Genomic DNA, 15,250 nt, shown 5'->3' with positions numbered 1-15,250 from the left:
AATGCCAACACTCAGACCTGGATCCTGACCTCAAGGGCCATGCAATCTAGAGGAAGAAAATGGCCCTCGCAATATAGCAAATGCATCATATGAAGAGGCCATGAAGTCCTGGGAGTGAAGACGTGAGACCTGCAGCTGCACTGCGTGCTGAGGCCACATCTCAATCTGGTGAGCAATGAGGACAGCTGAGCGGCTGGCCCACAATCCGCACGGGCTGTAAGGACGTTTGGGCTTAGTGTGGTCCACGGTTCTCAACCACCAGGGATTCTGATGTGCTCCTGACCAAGCAATGTCTGGAGATACTGACTTGGTCACCACTGGGAGGGAAGACTATTGGCACCAAGGGGGCAGAGGCCAGGGGTGCTGCGAAACGCGCTCTGGTGTGCAGACAGCCCCACAACAGAGAACGATCTGGCCCCAGATGTCCAGCTGCTGAGGCCGAAAGGAGGAGGACATGAGGGGTGGGGTCACCGGGACAGCCACAGCCAAGGTCAAGGTGAGAAGCAGGAACCATGAACACTCACCAGCAACCACAGAAATGCCAGCTCAAACCATAAGACTAGATTTTTCATCTTGGAATTTGCAAAACTTAGCAGATTGGTATCTAATCTTGGCCAAGCACATACAGAAAGCGCCTTCATAGCCCTGAGAAAAGAAGCCTCCACCTAGACTTCTCCTGGAGTTGAACTTGGCACTGTGCCCCAAGAACCTTAAAAAGGCTGATACTCTCTGTTCTAGACATGCCAGTTAAAGGATGTTTTCCAAAAGGAAATAATCTAGCAAAGCCTTACACACCAAGTGTCCGCATTAATTTATTCCAAAAAGTGAAAAATGAGCAACAATTTTAAGCGCCAAGAATGAAGAAATAGTTAAATAGACTATAATATGTCCAGAAAACACACCATTTCAGTCAATAAAATGTTCTTTGTAAAGTACTGTTAATATCAGGAAATATTTATGACATAGTGCTAAGTGGCAGAGACCCAGAGGGAAATGACATACGTAGCAGGATCTCGACTATTTAAAAGAAAAAACATATATGCATAAAAAACAATGGAACAAATACACCAAAATATCAACAATGATTATTAAGCTTTTTATTCTGTGTTTTATTATTCTCAGTTGCCTAGAATGTATTCGTTTTATAGTCAGGAAAATAAATCTATCTGGGCATAGAAGTTCATGGAGGCATTAAAGGCTTGGGTGGGGGTAGTGGGTGTGGACGTGGAGGATGGGGGACGGCTGTGGGAGACTGTGGCTTTGCCAGTGACTGAATAGGGAAGCGAGGGACAGGGAAGGAGTTCAAAGAGGACCCAGACTTCTGAGCCTGGGGAGATGGTCAATACCAAGAACAGGAGCAAATGAGTCCGAGTGCAAAGGTGACAATGGTGGCCTGAGATGTGCCATCAGGAGGCCTGGGGAACACGGCCAGATGGGTGAGCATGAAGCCTGCCCTTCTCCCCACAACTAGCGGTGGCTCAGGGCAAGTCTGTTTACCTATTGTACCTGTTTACCTGGAACCTGGAGATAAAGTGTTCCTACCTCATGGCCTTTGAAGGAGCGGTAGAGGGATGAAAGCTGAGAAGCACGTGGCACAGCTCAGGCGACACTAAGACTCCAGCACGGAGAAGCGGGGTGGTCTGAGTGCTACTGCTGAGTGGGAGACAGCTACTGCTCCTGCCAGACCTCAAATATTTGCATCCCGACCCTTTTCAGTCCCTGTCCCTCTCTTTCCCTGGGCGTCCTCAAACTTTCTGCCGCATGAAACATCGACTCTAGGAAGAAGCCTCCCAACCACACCTGTAGCCTAGAACATTCTCCTGAGCTGTAGATTCACGGGCCCAACCCCCAGCTTGCCGACCACGCTGGAACGTCCTGCTGACACTTCAAACACATCCTGACCTAGCGGTGCTCGGGATCTTCTCTGCTCCTCCTCACATCCTCCCCATCTGGATAAAAACCTCCTCCCCTGTTATCCAAAACACACAAACAACTCTTAAAACTTGACAAGAAGAAAACAAACAACTCCATTAAGAAATGGGCCAAGACCTTAACAGGCACCTCACCAAAGGAGATACACGGATGGCAAAAAAGTACACGGAAGAATGCTCCACGTCCTAGGTCACCAGGGAACTGCAAATTACAACAACAGTGAGAGACCACTCCACACCCATTAGAATGGCCCAAATCCAGCAGGCTGACCACACCAAATGCTGGTGAGCACTGGAGCAATAGAAGCTCCCCTTCATTGCTGGTGGGAAAGCAAAACGGTACAGCCACTCTGGAAGACAGTTTGGCAGCTTCTTACAGAACTAAACATACTCTGGGAAAGCTTTCTGTAAAAGTAAACAAACAAACCAACAAAAGCTAAACATACTCTGACCACGTGATCTAGCAATCACACTCCTTGGTATTTCCCCAAAGGAGCTGAAAACTTACGTCCATACGAAAACCTGGGCACAGATGTTTACAGCAGCTTTATTCATAACTGCCAAAACTTAGAAGTAACCGGAATGTTCTTCAGCAGATGAGCGGAGAAACTGTGGTCCATCCAGACAACGGAGTATTATTCAGTGCTAAAAACAAATGAGCTATCAAGTCATGAAAAGACATAGAGGAATCTTAAATGCATATTGCTAAGTGAAAGGAGCCTATCTGAAAAGACCACATACTGTATGATTCCAACTACAGGACATTCCAGAAGTGGCAAAACTATGGAGACAGTAAAATGATCAGTGGTTTCCAGGGGTTAGTGGGAGGGAGCGATGAATAAGCTTTTTAGAGCAGTGAAACTATTCTCTATGATACTATAATGGTGGACACATGTCATTATACATTTGTCCCAACCCGTAGAACGTACAGCACCAAGAGTAAACCCCAACATAAACTACAGACTTTGGGTGATTATAACATATCAACGTAGGTTCATTGATTGTGACAAGTGTACCACTCAGGTGGGGATGTTAATAGTAGGGGAGGTTGTGCATGTGTGGGATGTGGGATATGCAGGAAATCTCTGTGCCTTTCTCTCAAATTTGCTGTGAACCTAAAACTGCTCTAAGATATAGTCTATACACAAAAACAGCAGCACCTTCTCTAGATCCGTAAGGCAGCAATCTGGAGTCCACCTTGCCACGTCTCCGGCTCCCTCCTCCCGAGCTCACCGGTACTCAAGGCTTGTGAATTCCAGCATCAGACTTCTCCCACCTCCCCAGCTCCAGTACGGCCCTCACACGCCCCACAGCAGCGGCCTCACCTGCTTCTGTCTCTCACCAGCAGGTGCACTGACCTTCTCAGCAACTCCAAGGTGCCACAATTCAAAGTTCTGGCACACGACGGCCCCTCTACTTATGCTTCAAGAATCGATTTAAAAGCCTTTCCCTCAAAAAGTTCTTGCTAACCCCTGCCTGCATCACAAAGGGACTTCTCCCTCTGCCCATTCCTGCCTTTTTTCCCTTCCCATCCACAGATGCCAAGACCACTCCCTAATAAATGCCCATTGACCCCCACTTCAGATTTGGCTTTCCAGAGAATCCAATGTGCAAGACTGGCAAACAGGGTAAAGTTTGTTTTGGAAGATTCAGAGTCAACAAATTTCAGCCAGTAGGCCAAATCAGTCCACTGCCTGTTTTTGTAAATAAAGTTTTATTAGAACATGTCCGTGCTCATTTATTTACGCATTGTCTATGGCTGCTTGAGTTGAGTGGTTGCTATGGAAACCATCTAATCCTCTACCAAAAAGTTTGTAGACCCCAGTTTTAGATCATTAAAGAAAAATCATATTTGTAAAATAAGGGCTCCTCTAGTAAGAAGCTCTCACGGGACTGAAGGAGCGGAGCCTAATGCAGATTTTCTCTGGTGGGCTTGACACGTATGCATATAGTCTGTCACTTTCCCTGAAGGGACGGAAGTACTTTCTTCACGAAATAAACCTGCCTCACTACACATGTGTTAGATTATAGCGTCAGAACACGAGTAGACACAGTAGACACTTCGTGATCCAGCAAGGATCCGGTCATTCCTCTCCAGTGAATCCTCTGCAGCCAGTCACATGTTTATGTACAGTGACGCTAAGCTCCACCGAGGACTCCTCTGACCAAGGCCACGAGCAGCCTGGGCGCTGGCCGAGGCATACGGAAAGTCCACTACAGAACATCAATGCTTGGGGCAAACAAAAAATGCATTCATAAGTCTCTTCTCCAAAAGCATCTAACCAGCTTCCATGGATGTCTTGGGAACAGGGGAAAGGTTCAGCTCTAGGCCACAGATGCAAAATGAAGCTGGCAATAGGTACTGTTCTAGGCACGTAATACCCAGCAAAGACAGAACTGTTCAGATCAATACTGCATATCCCATAGAACACTACAAAGAATAGTCCGGAAAGGATTTCAGTCTGGGAAGGATTTCTGCGCCAGTAAATTCTAACGGTACCAAATGACATGGCTTATTACATTTAATTAGAAATTAACCATGTAACTCCCTCTCCCAATAAATTCTAGCCACCAGATACTAATATTACTCCATATGTCCATGAGTGGTCTTCAAACATTCCCATCATGGGGATAGTGGAGACGGGGCCCACCACTAAGTGAGTCCCCCACCAATCAAACTGCCCTGCTTAGGGCTGTCACTAAGAGGGTATAGCCAGCACCAAGTGCACAGGACGGTTCTCGGCTCTGGCACTTCATGGCCATGTGGACCTGGGCAAATCATTTCATCTTCAAGCTTCATTTGTCTTAGCTGCAAAATAGGGATAATGACACTGTCTTTACAGAATGGTTTGAAGGATTCCAAGTAATGGACACAACCAATGTCAGCCAGGGCCTGGCATCCAGGATCTGCGTGGTCTATGCTGTGGTCATTGCTAGGATGAGTGCTGAAGACGAGGTAACCCTCCTTAGAGCACGGCAGGGAGCTTAACAGTGCCCATTTTGCGGGTGCTGGCAGGAGACCACCAAGAGTGGAGATACAAAGAATGAACACACAGGGGCTGAGGAGAAGGGCAAAGCAGGAAGCAATTCCTAAGCCCTCAGCCTCTAGAAAGAAAATAGGTTCCCATGTGTCTGTCAGAATGCGATGTCCCAATAGACATGGTTTATCTATACCATACCAAATTTTTCAAGTCTCCCATTTCCCTAATCTTAGTGACCTTTCTCCGTGCGTGTCCTGGAGGCTCATTCTAGAACACAATGTATAGGACTTCCTGTCTGGTGACCTAACGACTAGAACTGAAACTGCCTTTCCTCTGTTTGTAGAATTTTCCAGACTGCACCTCCCTTGCTGAATGTCGGCAAGGTGGCTGGAGAGGGTGCTGCTCATGCAGGATTCGGGGATCCTCCAGATAAAAAGAAATCGGATTCAGTGTGTATGAAATATGAAGACTGCTAATAGCACGTGTAACCACAGGAGGCTGTCAAGAATGCCTCCGATGAGGTCCCAGCTGCAGACAGGAAACACCAACGGCTCCTTGGAGTTTTAATGAGCACTGCCCCTATCAGAAGGCATTTGCAATAAGGCTAGAATGGTCTGTCAAGACTGAAGGTCAGCAAGCTCCCGCTCGGAGCGCTATGTAGGTTGGCCCAGGACAGACTGAGGGAGTTAGAGCCCGCGAGTCGTGCTTATAAATCTCAGGCAAGAATTCAGTGGTGTGGACAAGAAGTGCGTTCTTGTCACCTGGGAAGAAATACATCCCGTTGCAAATGAGTTTCTGAGTGAGAAAGCATGGAAGTCCGGGGAGGGTTGTGTGAGCGAGCGTGCCTACGTACGCCTCTGAGGCGTGTGCCCAAATGGTGAGTGACTGAGGGACCCAGAGTCACATGGACACTCTCCCTCACAGATTCACCTCAGGCAAACAGAGCAGAGCTTTTTTTAAGCTAGAGAGGACCTTTGAGAACACCAAACGCACCCCTTCTCTAGCTACTCAGATGAGAAAATAGGCTCAGAGAGTGAGGGTGGCTTGTCCATATTCACTGTGCAAGAAAGTAATAGAGGAGCAACTCGCAGAAAAGGTGACCTGACCTCTGTGACTATCTTTCCTCAAATGGTAGAATGAAGCCACACAATTCAGAGCCACTCAAATCCTCTAGATGGAGTCCTTGGGATCTAGAGTTATTCTGAGGGAAGTTGGCCCATGGGAAGTAGAATTAATCCGACACTCTTTGCCTAAGAACATCAGTTACACGAGCAGTCAAAATCAAAATCAAATGTCTTCTCTGCACCAAAGCCAAAATAAGGTGGGGTGGGGGGGTTTTCTCTGCTCATGGTTCTCTCCCCTGAAATCAATGTCTGCGACCTGGCTCTAGTGATTTTTAAAGACCCTTTGCTGAAAGTACCATAAATCCAGACGATTGTTTCGCACCACGAGACACGACATAAAGACAAGGATGAGCTTCAGTGGGGGTGGGGGTGGCAGACATATAACAATGTAGGCTGCACGTTTCTGGAATCTTGATCACCGAGGAAGAGGAAGTGGTTGACTTGAGCGATTTCTTAAAAATACTAAATTGAGGCCCATCTTTGCCACACTGATAAGGGCTTACGTCTTCCTTTTTGCAGTAAGTCTTGTAAGACTCAGAGGCATTTCGATGGTCTAATCAACCTGAAAGCCATGTCAAATTGCCTTAAGAATCTCTGTGCATTCAATATACACACACTTGTTAAAATTAATTACATCATTTACCATTTCTACACACATTATAGCTTAAAATGTTTTACAGTCATTTTTATTAATTAATAAAGCCTTAATGGACAAAAATTACACTATAAAATTAACGTACGTATGCTGCATTTCTAATTTTACTGCTATTATCTTTAAATATTTTCCCCAAATGGAAAGTCACTAATTCATAAATCAGAGTCTCTCCTAGAAAGTAAAACTGAAAATTGGAAGTTTATCAGAGAAAGAAATCTGGTGTTGGGCTAAGGCCTGTTTTCCTCTCCCTGGTCTCCTAAGAAAGGTAAAGTGTGCCCAGGGCTGCTGACATTGGGAATTCTGCCTTGCCCTGGCAATGGCAGAAATAGCAACAAATTCTAGCTAAGTTGCCCCAGAAAACTGCTGCTTTTGCTCGTTAGCAAGGAGAGTCCCCAATTTGCCTCTTCTTGAAAATGTCCCATAATTACTAATCTCCCCCCCACACACATACACCTCATTCTAGACGATATTCCTAAGAGCAATCCATAAAGACCAACTGCTGGATTGAAAGGTAAAGAAGAGCAGGACTGTAAGCCCTTCCAGATAACCCAAATGTTCAGACCAGAGAGACAAAACCTCTGGGCGGGGACAGCACTTTGTTCTCTCCTCCTGCTTTGGAGCGATATGGGCCTAAAAGAACTTCATCTGGGGGCTACAGTTTCCGGCTCGTGACATTACAGGGTCTGGAGCTATTGCTGTAAACAGAACTTTGAGGGAAGGTCCTTAGAATCCATAACAGTATCCGTGAAAATCTACGGCAGACATCAACACTGAGCTACCAATTGCCAACTTAGTGCAGAGAACGTAAAGCGATGCTTCTGAGAACCACTTCTTGAAATAAGTCCCGTAGAAGCAACTCCCTACCCACCCTGGGGGGGGGGGGGCGACCTGCACAGATTACCTGCCGGCCCCACCTGCTGAGGCCGGGAGTGTCACTCACCTGCTGTGTAACTCCAGCCAGGGATGTGAATGGACAGTTGGTTGGTACCGCCAGCCGTGTGCCCAGTCGTGTCGTCCTCTTGCCCTTTTCTTACAGTGACCTGGTGAACTCCCACACCCGAGAACGCTTCATTTTCCAACAGACGGGAGCCCCTCCAAGGACAGGTGCCAGGCCCCAAATGCATCTGCTCCAAGGACGGGTTTTCCTTCGAGAAGCTTCCTTGCAAACCTGGGTTCCAGCGGGGGCCTAGGAGGTTCGGGTTTCCCTCCGGGAGCTCCTGCTTCAAAGCGCGGCTTATTGGCCCTCCCTTAGCTGTGCCGTCTGCTCCATCTGGTGTCAACCCGTGCGAACTGCAGTTTAGGCTCAGCGACAGGACCGACCTGTGCATTTTAGGGCCAGCAAGCTGAGGTTGCTCAATGGGGACGGAGAGGGACCGGTCTAGATAGTAAATGGAATTCGGGCACTGCTGAGACACCCTGACACGGACGCAGGAGCTGAACACCAGCGGCCCCTTTCCCGACCGCGGGGCGCCTGGAGGAAAACTGTTCTCTCGGTTGTCCACATCGGTGATCCAGTACTCTCGACCCTCGCACAGGCGGGGGTCCGTGTCGGGCGCCTTCAGCCTCACCACAGAGCAGTTTCTGGAGAACTCCGCGCAGGGGAACGGTCCCTGGTGCCGACGGGGATCGGCAGCCCCAACCGGGGCAAAGGGGTCCCGGAGCAGAGCGCCCTGGGCCCGGCACTGGGTGCACCGCGGGTCCCCCACGGCCTCCCACGCCAGGGTGCTGGCTGGGGGGCCCACGCGCCTGGCCGTGATGGTGATGGACGCAAAGCCCCTTTGGGGGCCGCTGCACGGCTTCTCCTCGTTGGGTCGCAGCTCCGTGTCAGGTCCTGGCTCCTCCGCCGCCGGCGTCTGAGTGCCCAGCCTGCCCCCGGGAAGGAGGGCGAACGCCCGGCTGATGGAGACCCCGCTGCGGTTCACCCGCGACGGCCTGGCCGGATGCGCGTGCAGAGCCGGCGCGCAGGGCGCGGGCAGCGCGGCCCGGTTTGCCTTTGATTTATTCTCATCAATCAGCTGTGAAATGACTAGGGATGAAATCATTTTTGTGTTTTGCGATGCCAGAGTCTCCTGCAAATGGGAAAAGATGGCAATTATTCAAAGGGCCTATTGTAACGCAGGCGGTAACCTCGCTTTCAAGGACCAAGAGGACAGCCCAGAAACCTGTTTTCGGTCAAGGCCTTCTGCCCCACACCTGACACCACCCCTGTGTGCTCGCAAGGGCAGGAAACCCGGATCCGTCTGTGAAACGCTTATATATTCTGGAACATTCTTCTGACCTCTGACCCGGGAATTGGTTTTCTCTGCTGGGCGTCTATTCTTAGTTTATTGAATGATGTTTGTGTCCATGGGGATCATCAGATCTCAATAATCACCTCCACCGGGCCCAGGAGCACCTGAAGGCAGGTTCACAGCCTCAATGGGGAGGGAAGACGAAATTCTGGAGCGGGGCTGGGACTTGGGGCCCAGGTTTATGTGGGAGATGAGTTAGCACCCCTCCAGGGCGGGGGTTGGGGGGGCCTTCTCTCTGCCTGAGTCCCCAAACCCCTAACACAACCCTCTACCTTTCACTCTGGGATTCAGCGGCTCCCCATGCTTGCCATGGTGGGGGTCAAATCCCAGACAGTGGAACATAGGCAATCAAAAACCCAAGCTGGACAGTTACCTAGACTAACACGGCAACCCTGAGAATCACGTATCAGAAAGGAGGGGAGGGGTGTTGGACAAGACAGATGTGGTCCGTCTGCATTTCCGCGCTCAGGGGTATAGGCACACTTTCTGTCCAGGAGAGGGATCAAGGTGTTCGTGCTTCCTATCAGCAGATCTGCGTCCTAACGGTAAACTGCTAGTGTGTCCAAAAACAATGTGCTGAGATTTTTAATAAAGCATCTAACCAGGTCAACACCAGGAGGAAGAATCTCTTCTGTCCTGGTTTTGTTTTTAATAGGTGTATGTGTAAAACACTGCAGAAAGCAACGCCGGCAACTGAATAGTGAATGCTCACAAGACCCCCCATTCTGATGCTCAACATTTTACGTGCTTAAAATGAACCCTTGCGTGGAACAGCACAGGACCCAAAACAATCCCGTAACCACTCAACTCCCACCGGGAGCGAGCCTTCACGAGGAGCCTGGAGGCTTAATTGGTGCTCAGCAAGGAAGCAGCAGTTCCAACGCTGTAAGGGGCCTGAGAATCACCTGGAATGTTAACAACTAAAGGTTCCCCAGGCTCCAGAGATTTTGATTCTGTAGGCCTGGGGGGGGGGGCATCTGCATTTTAACCAACATCCCCGATGTAGGTGATCCAGGGAGCACGCTCAGAAAAGCACGAACTGGTCTTTTGAAGGAGGGGAATGGCTTGTGTTTGAGAAGAGACCACTGTTCTCTTTTCCTTAAATGTGATAAGAAAGCACAAAATTTTATTTTCTTCAGAGCTGGATTAACACTCATTTATGCCACTAACGTAATGCTTTCGTCCACCTGGACTTCTGGCAAGAGGGCTGGCCCATGAGATCTTAGCATCCGAGGCTCGCTGCATTCTGTTAGCCACGGTGGTCAGCTTCTCAGGTTTTCCTTTTTTTCCCGTTTTTCATTGCAATCCCTATTACCCGACACATGGTTAGATTTTAAAGGTACATGGGAAGTTGCAAATTCAAAAGATAACCAGAGACAGGTGAAGAAGAAACAGAGTCGTCTTAAACTTCATCTTTTTATTTTTTATTATGATAGGTTAGTCACCATACAGTACATCCTTAGTTTTGGATGTAGTGTTCCATGAGTCATTGTTTGCCTATAACACCCACTGCTCCATGTGATACGTGCCCTGCTTAATACCCTTCACCGGGCTAGTCCATCCCCCCACCCCCTCCCCTCTAAACCCCCCCGTTTGTTTCCCAGAGTCCATAGTCTCTCGTGGTTCATTTCCCCCTCTGTTCCCCCCCTTCATTTTTCCCTTCCTTCTCCTACCGATCTCCCTGCTGTTCCTTATGTTCCACAAATGAGTGAAACCGTATGATAATTGTATTTCTCTGCTTGCCTTATTTCACTTAGCATTATCTCCTCCAGTTCCATCCATGTTGATGCAAAAGTTGGGTAATCGTTCTTTCTGATGGCTGAGTAATATTCCATTGTATATATGGACCACATCTTCTTAATCCATTCGTCTGTTGAAGGGCATCTCGGCTCCTTCCACAGTTTAGCTATTGTGGACAATGCTGCTATGAACATTGGGGTGCATGTGCCCCTTCTTTTCACTACATCTGTATCTTTGAGGTAAATACCACTAGTGCAATTGCTGGGTTGTAGGGTAGCTCTATTTTTAATTTTTTGAGGGACCTCCACACTGTTTTCCAAAGTGGCTGTACCAGCTTGCATTCCCACCAATAGTGTAAGAGGGATCCCCTTTCTCCACATCCTCTCCAACATTTGTTGATTCCTGCCTTGTCAATTTTTGCCATTCTAACTGGTGTAAGGTGGTATTTCAATGTGGTTTTGATTTGATTTTCTCTGATGGCTAATGATTTTGAACATTTTTTCATGTGTTTGTTAGCCATTTGTATGTCTTCACTGGAAAAGTCTGTTCATAACTTCTGCCCATTTTTTTTTTATTTATTTGTTTCTTGGGTATTGAGTTTGAGAAGTTCTTTATAGATCTTGGATACCAGCCTTTTATCTGTACTGTCATTTGCAAATATCTTCTCCCATTCCGTGGGCTGCCTCTTTGTTTTGTTGACTGTTTCCTTTGCTGTGCAGAAGCTTTTTATCTTGAAGAAGTCCCAAAAGTTCATTTTTGCTTTTGTTTTCTTGTCTTTGGAGACGTGTCATGAAAAAGGTTGCTGTGGCCGATGTCGTAGAGGTTGCTGCCTATGCTCTCCTCTACGATTTTGATGGATTCCTGTCTCACATCGAAGTCTTTCATCCATTTGGAGTTTATCTTTGTGTATGGTGTGAGACAGTGGTCAAGTTTCATTCTTCTGTATATAGCTGTCATATCATCTTTTTAAAAATCTAAATATCACTGGCTACCTTTTCCCAGATAGCTAACGAGCGCCAGGCCCTGCTTGACACCTCTTTCAAGGTGGGGGTCTCCTCTTCAGTGCGTCTCATAACACATGAGAACCTGGGAGCTTATATAAGCCTCAGCCCCGAACAGTGGCTTCAGAATCACGAGGGGTGGGGCCAGGCATCTGTGTTTCTCGTTTCCAGTGTGATTCCAGCAGGCTGGTGATGCTGAGAAGCACCTCCCTCTCCTTTCTGCGCTGCCCTCTCCACGGCTGTGGTTTACCTACAAGAACAGTGAAATGCACCTGGCACCTACCCCAGGCAGTTTGACTTGGTACGCGGTCCCTCCCTAGTTAAATTTAGTTCTGATAATCATTGGGCCCGTGCATCCTCCCAGGTGCATCATCGTTCCTGGTAGGAATTCCTCTGACACAGGTCTCTGAAAAAGCAAATATTCATCTTGGAAAGTGGGCTGTGTTGGTCTTATTTTATACTTTATAACAATGTTTCCCAAAGTTTGAGCCAGTGACCACTGCATAGAAAACACCTGGTGTGGGGAGGGTTAAAAATGCAGATTTCTAGACCCCTCCCCCCCCCCAGACCGAGGGTGAATCAGGATCTCTGGGGATAAGGCCAAGAAGCTGTGTTTTTAACCAGCTGCCAGGTGATTCTTCTGCACAGAGAGGGAAGAAGGAATTCCAGGCCGGGACTCAGACCTCCTGGGGCCCCTCCTGAGCGCACACTGGAGGGACGTCCTGGGGCGACACTGGGGGTTGCAGGTACCAACGTAGAAGGTCCTAGAGGCCCAGAAGGATGGGATAGAGAATCACCCACCATCTCATTACCTTGGTCTGGCAGGTACAACTGACTCTGAGTCCATCAAATGCAAATGGATAAAGGAAGAGCAACAATGAATGACATGAATTTGAACTTAATTCTGAAGCTGGGGAATCACGTGGTATGTCAGGGTGACACTGTTCCTGAGCGGGGAGATGCTGATAGAAGCCCAGGCCCAAAGAAAAGTCTGTTTGCCTTCTCTACCTTACCAGTTTTGGAGATCAAAAACAACGAAGGACGTGAAAGTACCTCTCAAAATATGAACATGATATGTAACTGCAGGGTCTGACTTTTTCTGTGATTTAGCAGAAATCGGAGGATATCTGATGGACTCAAACCTCTGCGTGAGTGAAGGAGTATTTGTAATGAATGCATTTGTGTTTATTTGAATTACACAAATGGAAATACCTATTACATATCCAATACATTGAAATTTTGTCAACGTGAATGTAGAATGAGTGAAACCTTTCTAGATGTAAATTCTGTCATTCTAACATACAGTCATGATCAACCCATTTATTCATTAACTCCTCAGACAGATCTATTGAGCTCCTACTCCAGGAAACTGAGGAAACTTCTTAGCCCCATGGGGTTAACAAATGGGAGAGAACACCAAGCAGGTAATCAAATGCTCAGGACTGGGATTATTGGTTAAATTTCACTGTGTTTTTTTCCTGAGGTGTTTACTCTCAGCTTTGACAAAAGCCCCAACCGAGAGACTGAGAGAAATTAAAAAGGAAACACTATACTCTTTGCTTGTCAAAACACGAATCCTACTCTTGTATGGGAAGTTCTATTTATCAGATCCTATTTTCTCATTAAGATCCACTAAATCATTAAAGATAAGGTCCAACCTCTTAAAATTCCGGGCTGCCCTAACACAGCACCCCAGTCCGGGTGGCTTAAAAAGAGAAATTTTATTTTGTCACAGTTCTGGAGGCTGGACGTTGGAGATCAAGGAGCCAACAGGATTGGTTCCTTCTCAGTCTTCTCCCCGTGTCTCCACATTTTCTTCCCTGAGTGTGTGACTGTGTTCTGACGTCCGTCCTCCTCTTCTGAGGGTATTGGTCATAATGGATAAGGCCCACCCTAATGACCTCATTTACCCTAAATTACCTCTTTAAAGAGTCTGTCTCCAAACACAGTCACACTCTGAGGTGCTGGGAGGTAGGACTTCCACACGTGCATTTGGAGGGGGGGAGACGGTCCATGACGGACTACAACATAGCACTTTGTGTCCAGCTCCTCTTCCGGGGCCGGGAAGCCAAGAAAGAGAGGAGACAGAGGAGCTATTATGATGTTCCTAACTTGGCCCACTACTTTGAAAACTTTTTAAAAAAGTGATCACATCTTCACATCAAGTATCTTTCCCAACGAAGCTATTTCAGGGTGCCCCTCTGTTCTTTATATTGGGTAAACTGAACACGGCTTTGGGGAAAAAAGGTATCTTTTATCTAGAATAAGATTAACTGACGGAAGATTTGATTTGAAAAGAAAATAATCTTGCATTTAAAGTAGAACATTCAAGGTCAGAGGAAGGTCAAACGAATAGTGGGATTTCGTGTCTCGCTCTGGCAATAAATCACCCATTTCCTGACCATCGTCATGCAACACTCGCCTGTGTCCATTTTCTTTCTCATAAACGCTGCTTTCAGATATTGATTTCTTTTAAATGTTTCAAACATGATTGTGTGGGGCTGGTAACTGCTTTCCTAGTTTTATGCATTTTATTGACTGTTTTTAACTTTATATTTATGCCTGAAGGCATATTACTATAAAGGCACCATTTCATAAATTGAAGGCAGAAAGAGATAAGCGGCGGATGGTCAGAGAAATCAGATCCTGAGCCACTGGGATGAGGATGCTTCCATTTCTGTAGCAATTTATTTCTCCAAAGGATAAGCATCTAATCCAACCTGTGGCTTTGAAATCTATATTTTTCTCCACTTGACAATTCTTCCCTTTTCCATGGTTGCTCTGCAGCCTACAACGATGTTTGCCAGATGGATTCCTTGGCCCCGTGTCTGCACAGATCCTCTCTATGGTCCCCTCCATGCTGGCTGCAAGCATGCTTCCTCCTTTTCAGCCCATCCAGCATCATCACCACTAAGCAATCTGTCACCCTAGTGTCATTTCATCATGCATGCAAGAGTGTTTTCAAATGTATGCCTTCACGCTGGTATGTCGCACTAGGGGAAGACCGTTTTGAGACAAATGGAAGAATTGGAGCTTTTCTCCATCTCCGTCCTAAAACTTTTGTCTCCTTCCACGCACTTACAAGAAACCAAAGGACTTGGTGCAGTGTAATGTATAACAGTGGAAAGCTGGAAAGAATCCAAATGCATTTTAAAAGGGGATCGGGTGAGTAAATCATGGCAGGCACCACGGCATCATGTTCCGTAGAAATTAAAAATAAAGATTACAAAGAATTTAAATGCCATGAGGAATTGCTTGTGATGGAACGTTATGTAATAAAAGAGAGCTATAAAAGTTGATATACACTGTAACTTTATGTAAAAAAATTACATGGGAAAAATAAGAGAATGAAATATATATAAATATTTTCTTACTTATATATTTCTATATTTTCCTAAGTGTCTACATGGAGCTGCCATTACTTTTGTTATCAGGAAAATTTAAACGTTGTTTTTTCAAAGACGGAAACTCTGTTCCATATTTCATTCCTTTTAAATAATCACTTGGTTGAAGAAGTCCCTGCATAT

General features: G+C 46.8%; 1 protein-coding gene across 2 annotated transcripts in view; it reads right to left on the bottom strand.

Moving 5' to 3' along the window:
- Positions 1 to 15,250, bottom strand: part of CUNH10orf90 (chromosome unknown C10orf90 homolog) — a 205,372-nt gene that overhangs the window by 53,004 nt on the left and 137,118 nt on the right. For both annotated transcript variants that reach the window (XM_040624561.1, XM_040624562.1), the window contains exon 4: positions 7,632 to 8,760. In XM_040624561.1, coding sequence (XP_040480495.1) covers positions 7,632 to 8,760 — 1,129 coding nt within the window. The remainder of the gene's footprint in view (positions 1 to 7,631; positions 8,761 to 15,250) is intronic.

This window comes from Ursus maritimus, unplaced genomic scaffold (genome assembly GCF_017311325.1).
Source record: "Ursus maritimus isolate PB19 unplaced genomic scaffold, ASM1731132v1 scaffold_7, whole genome shotgun sequence".
NCBI classification, from domain to species: Eukaryota; Metazoa; Chordata; class Mammalia; order Carnivora; family Ursidae; genus Ursus; species Ursus maritimus.
This window is presented reverse-complemented; position numbering and strand designations above follow the sequence as displayed.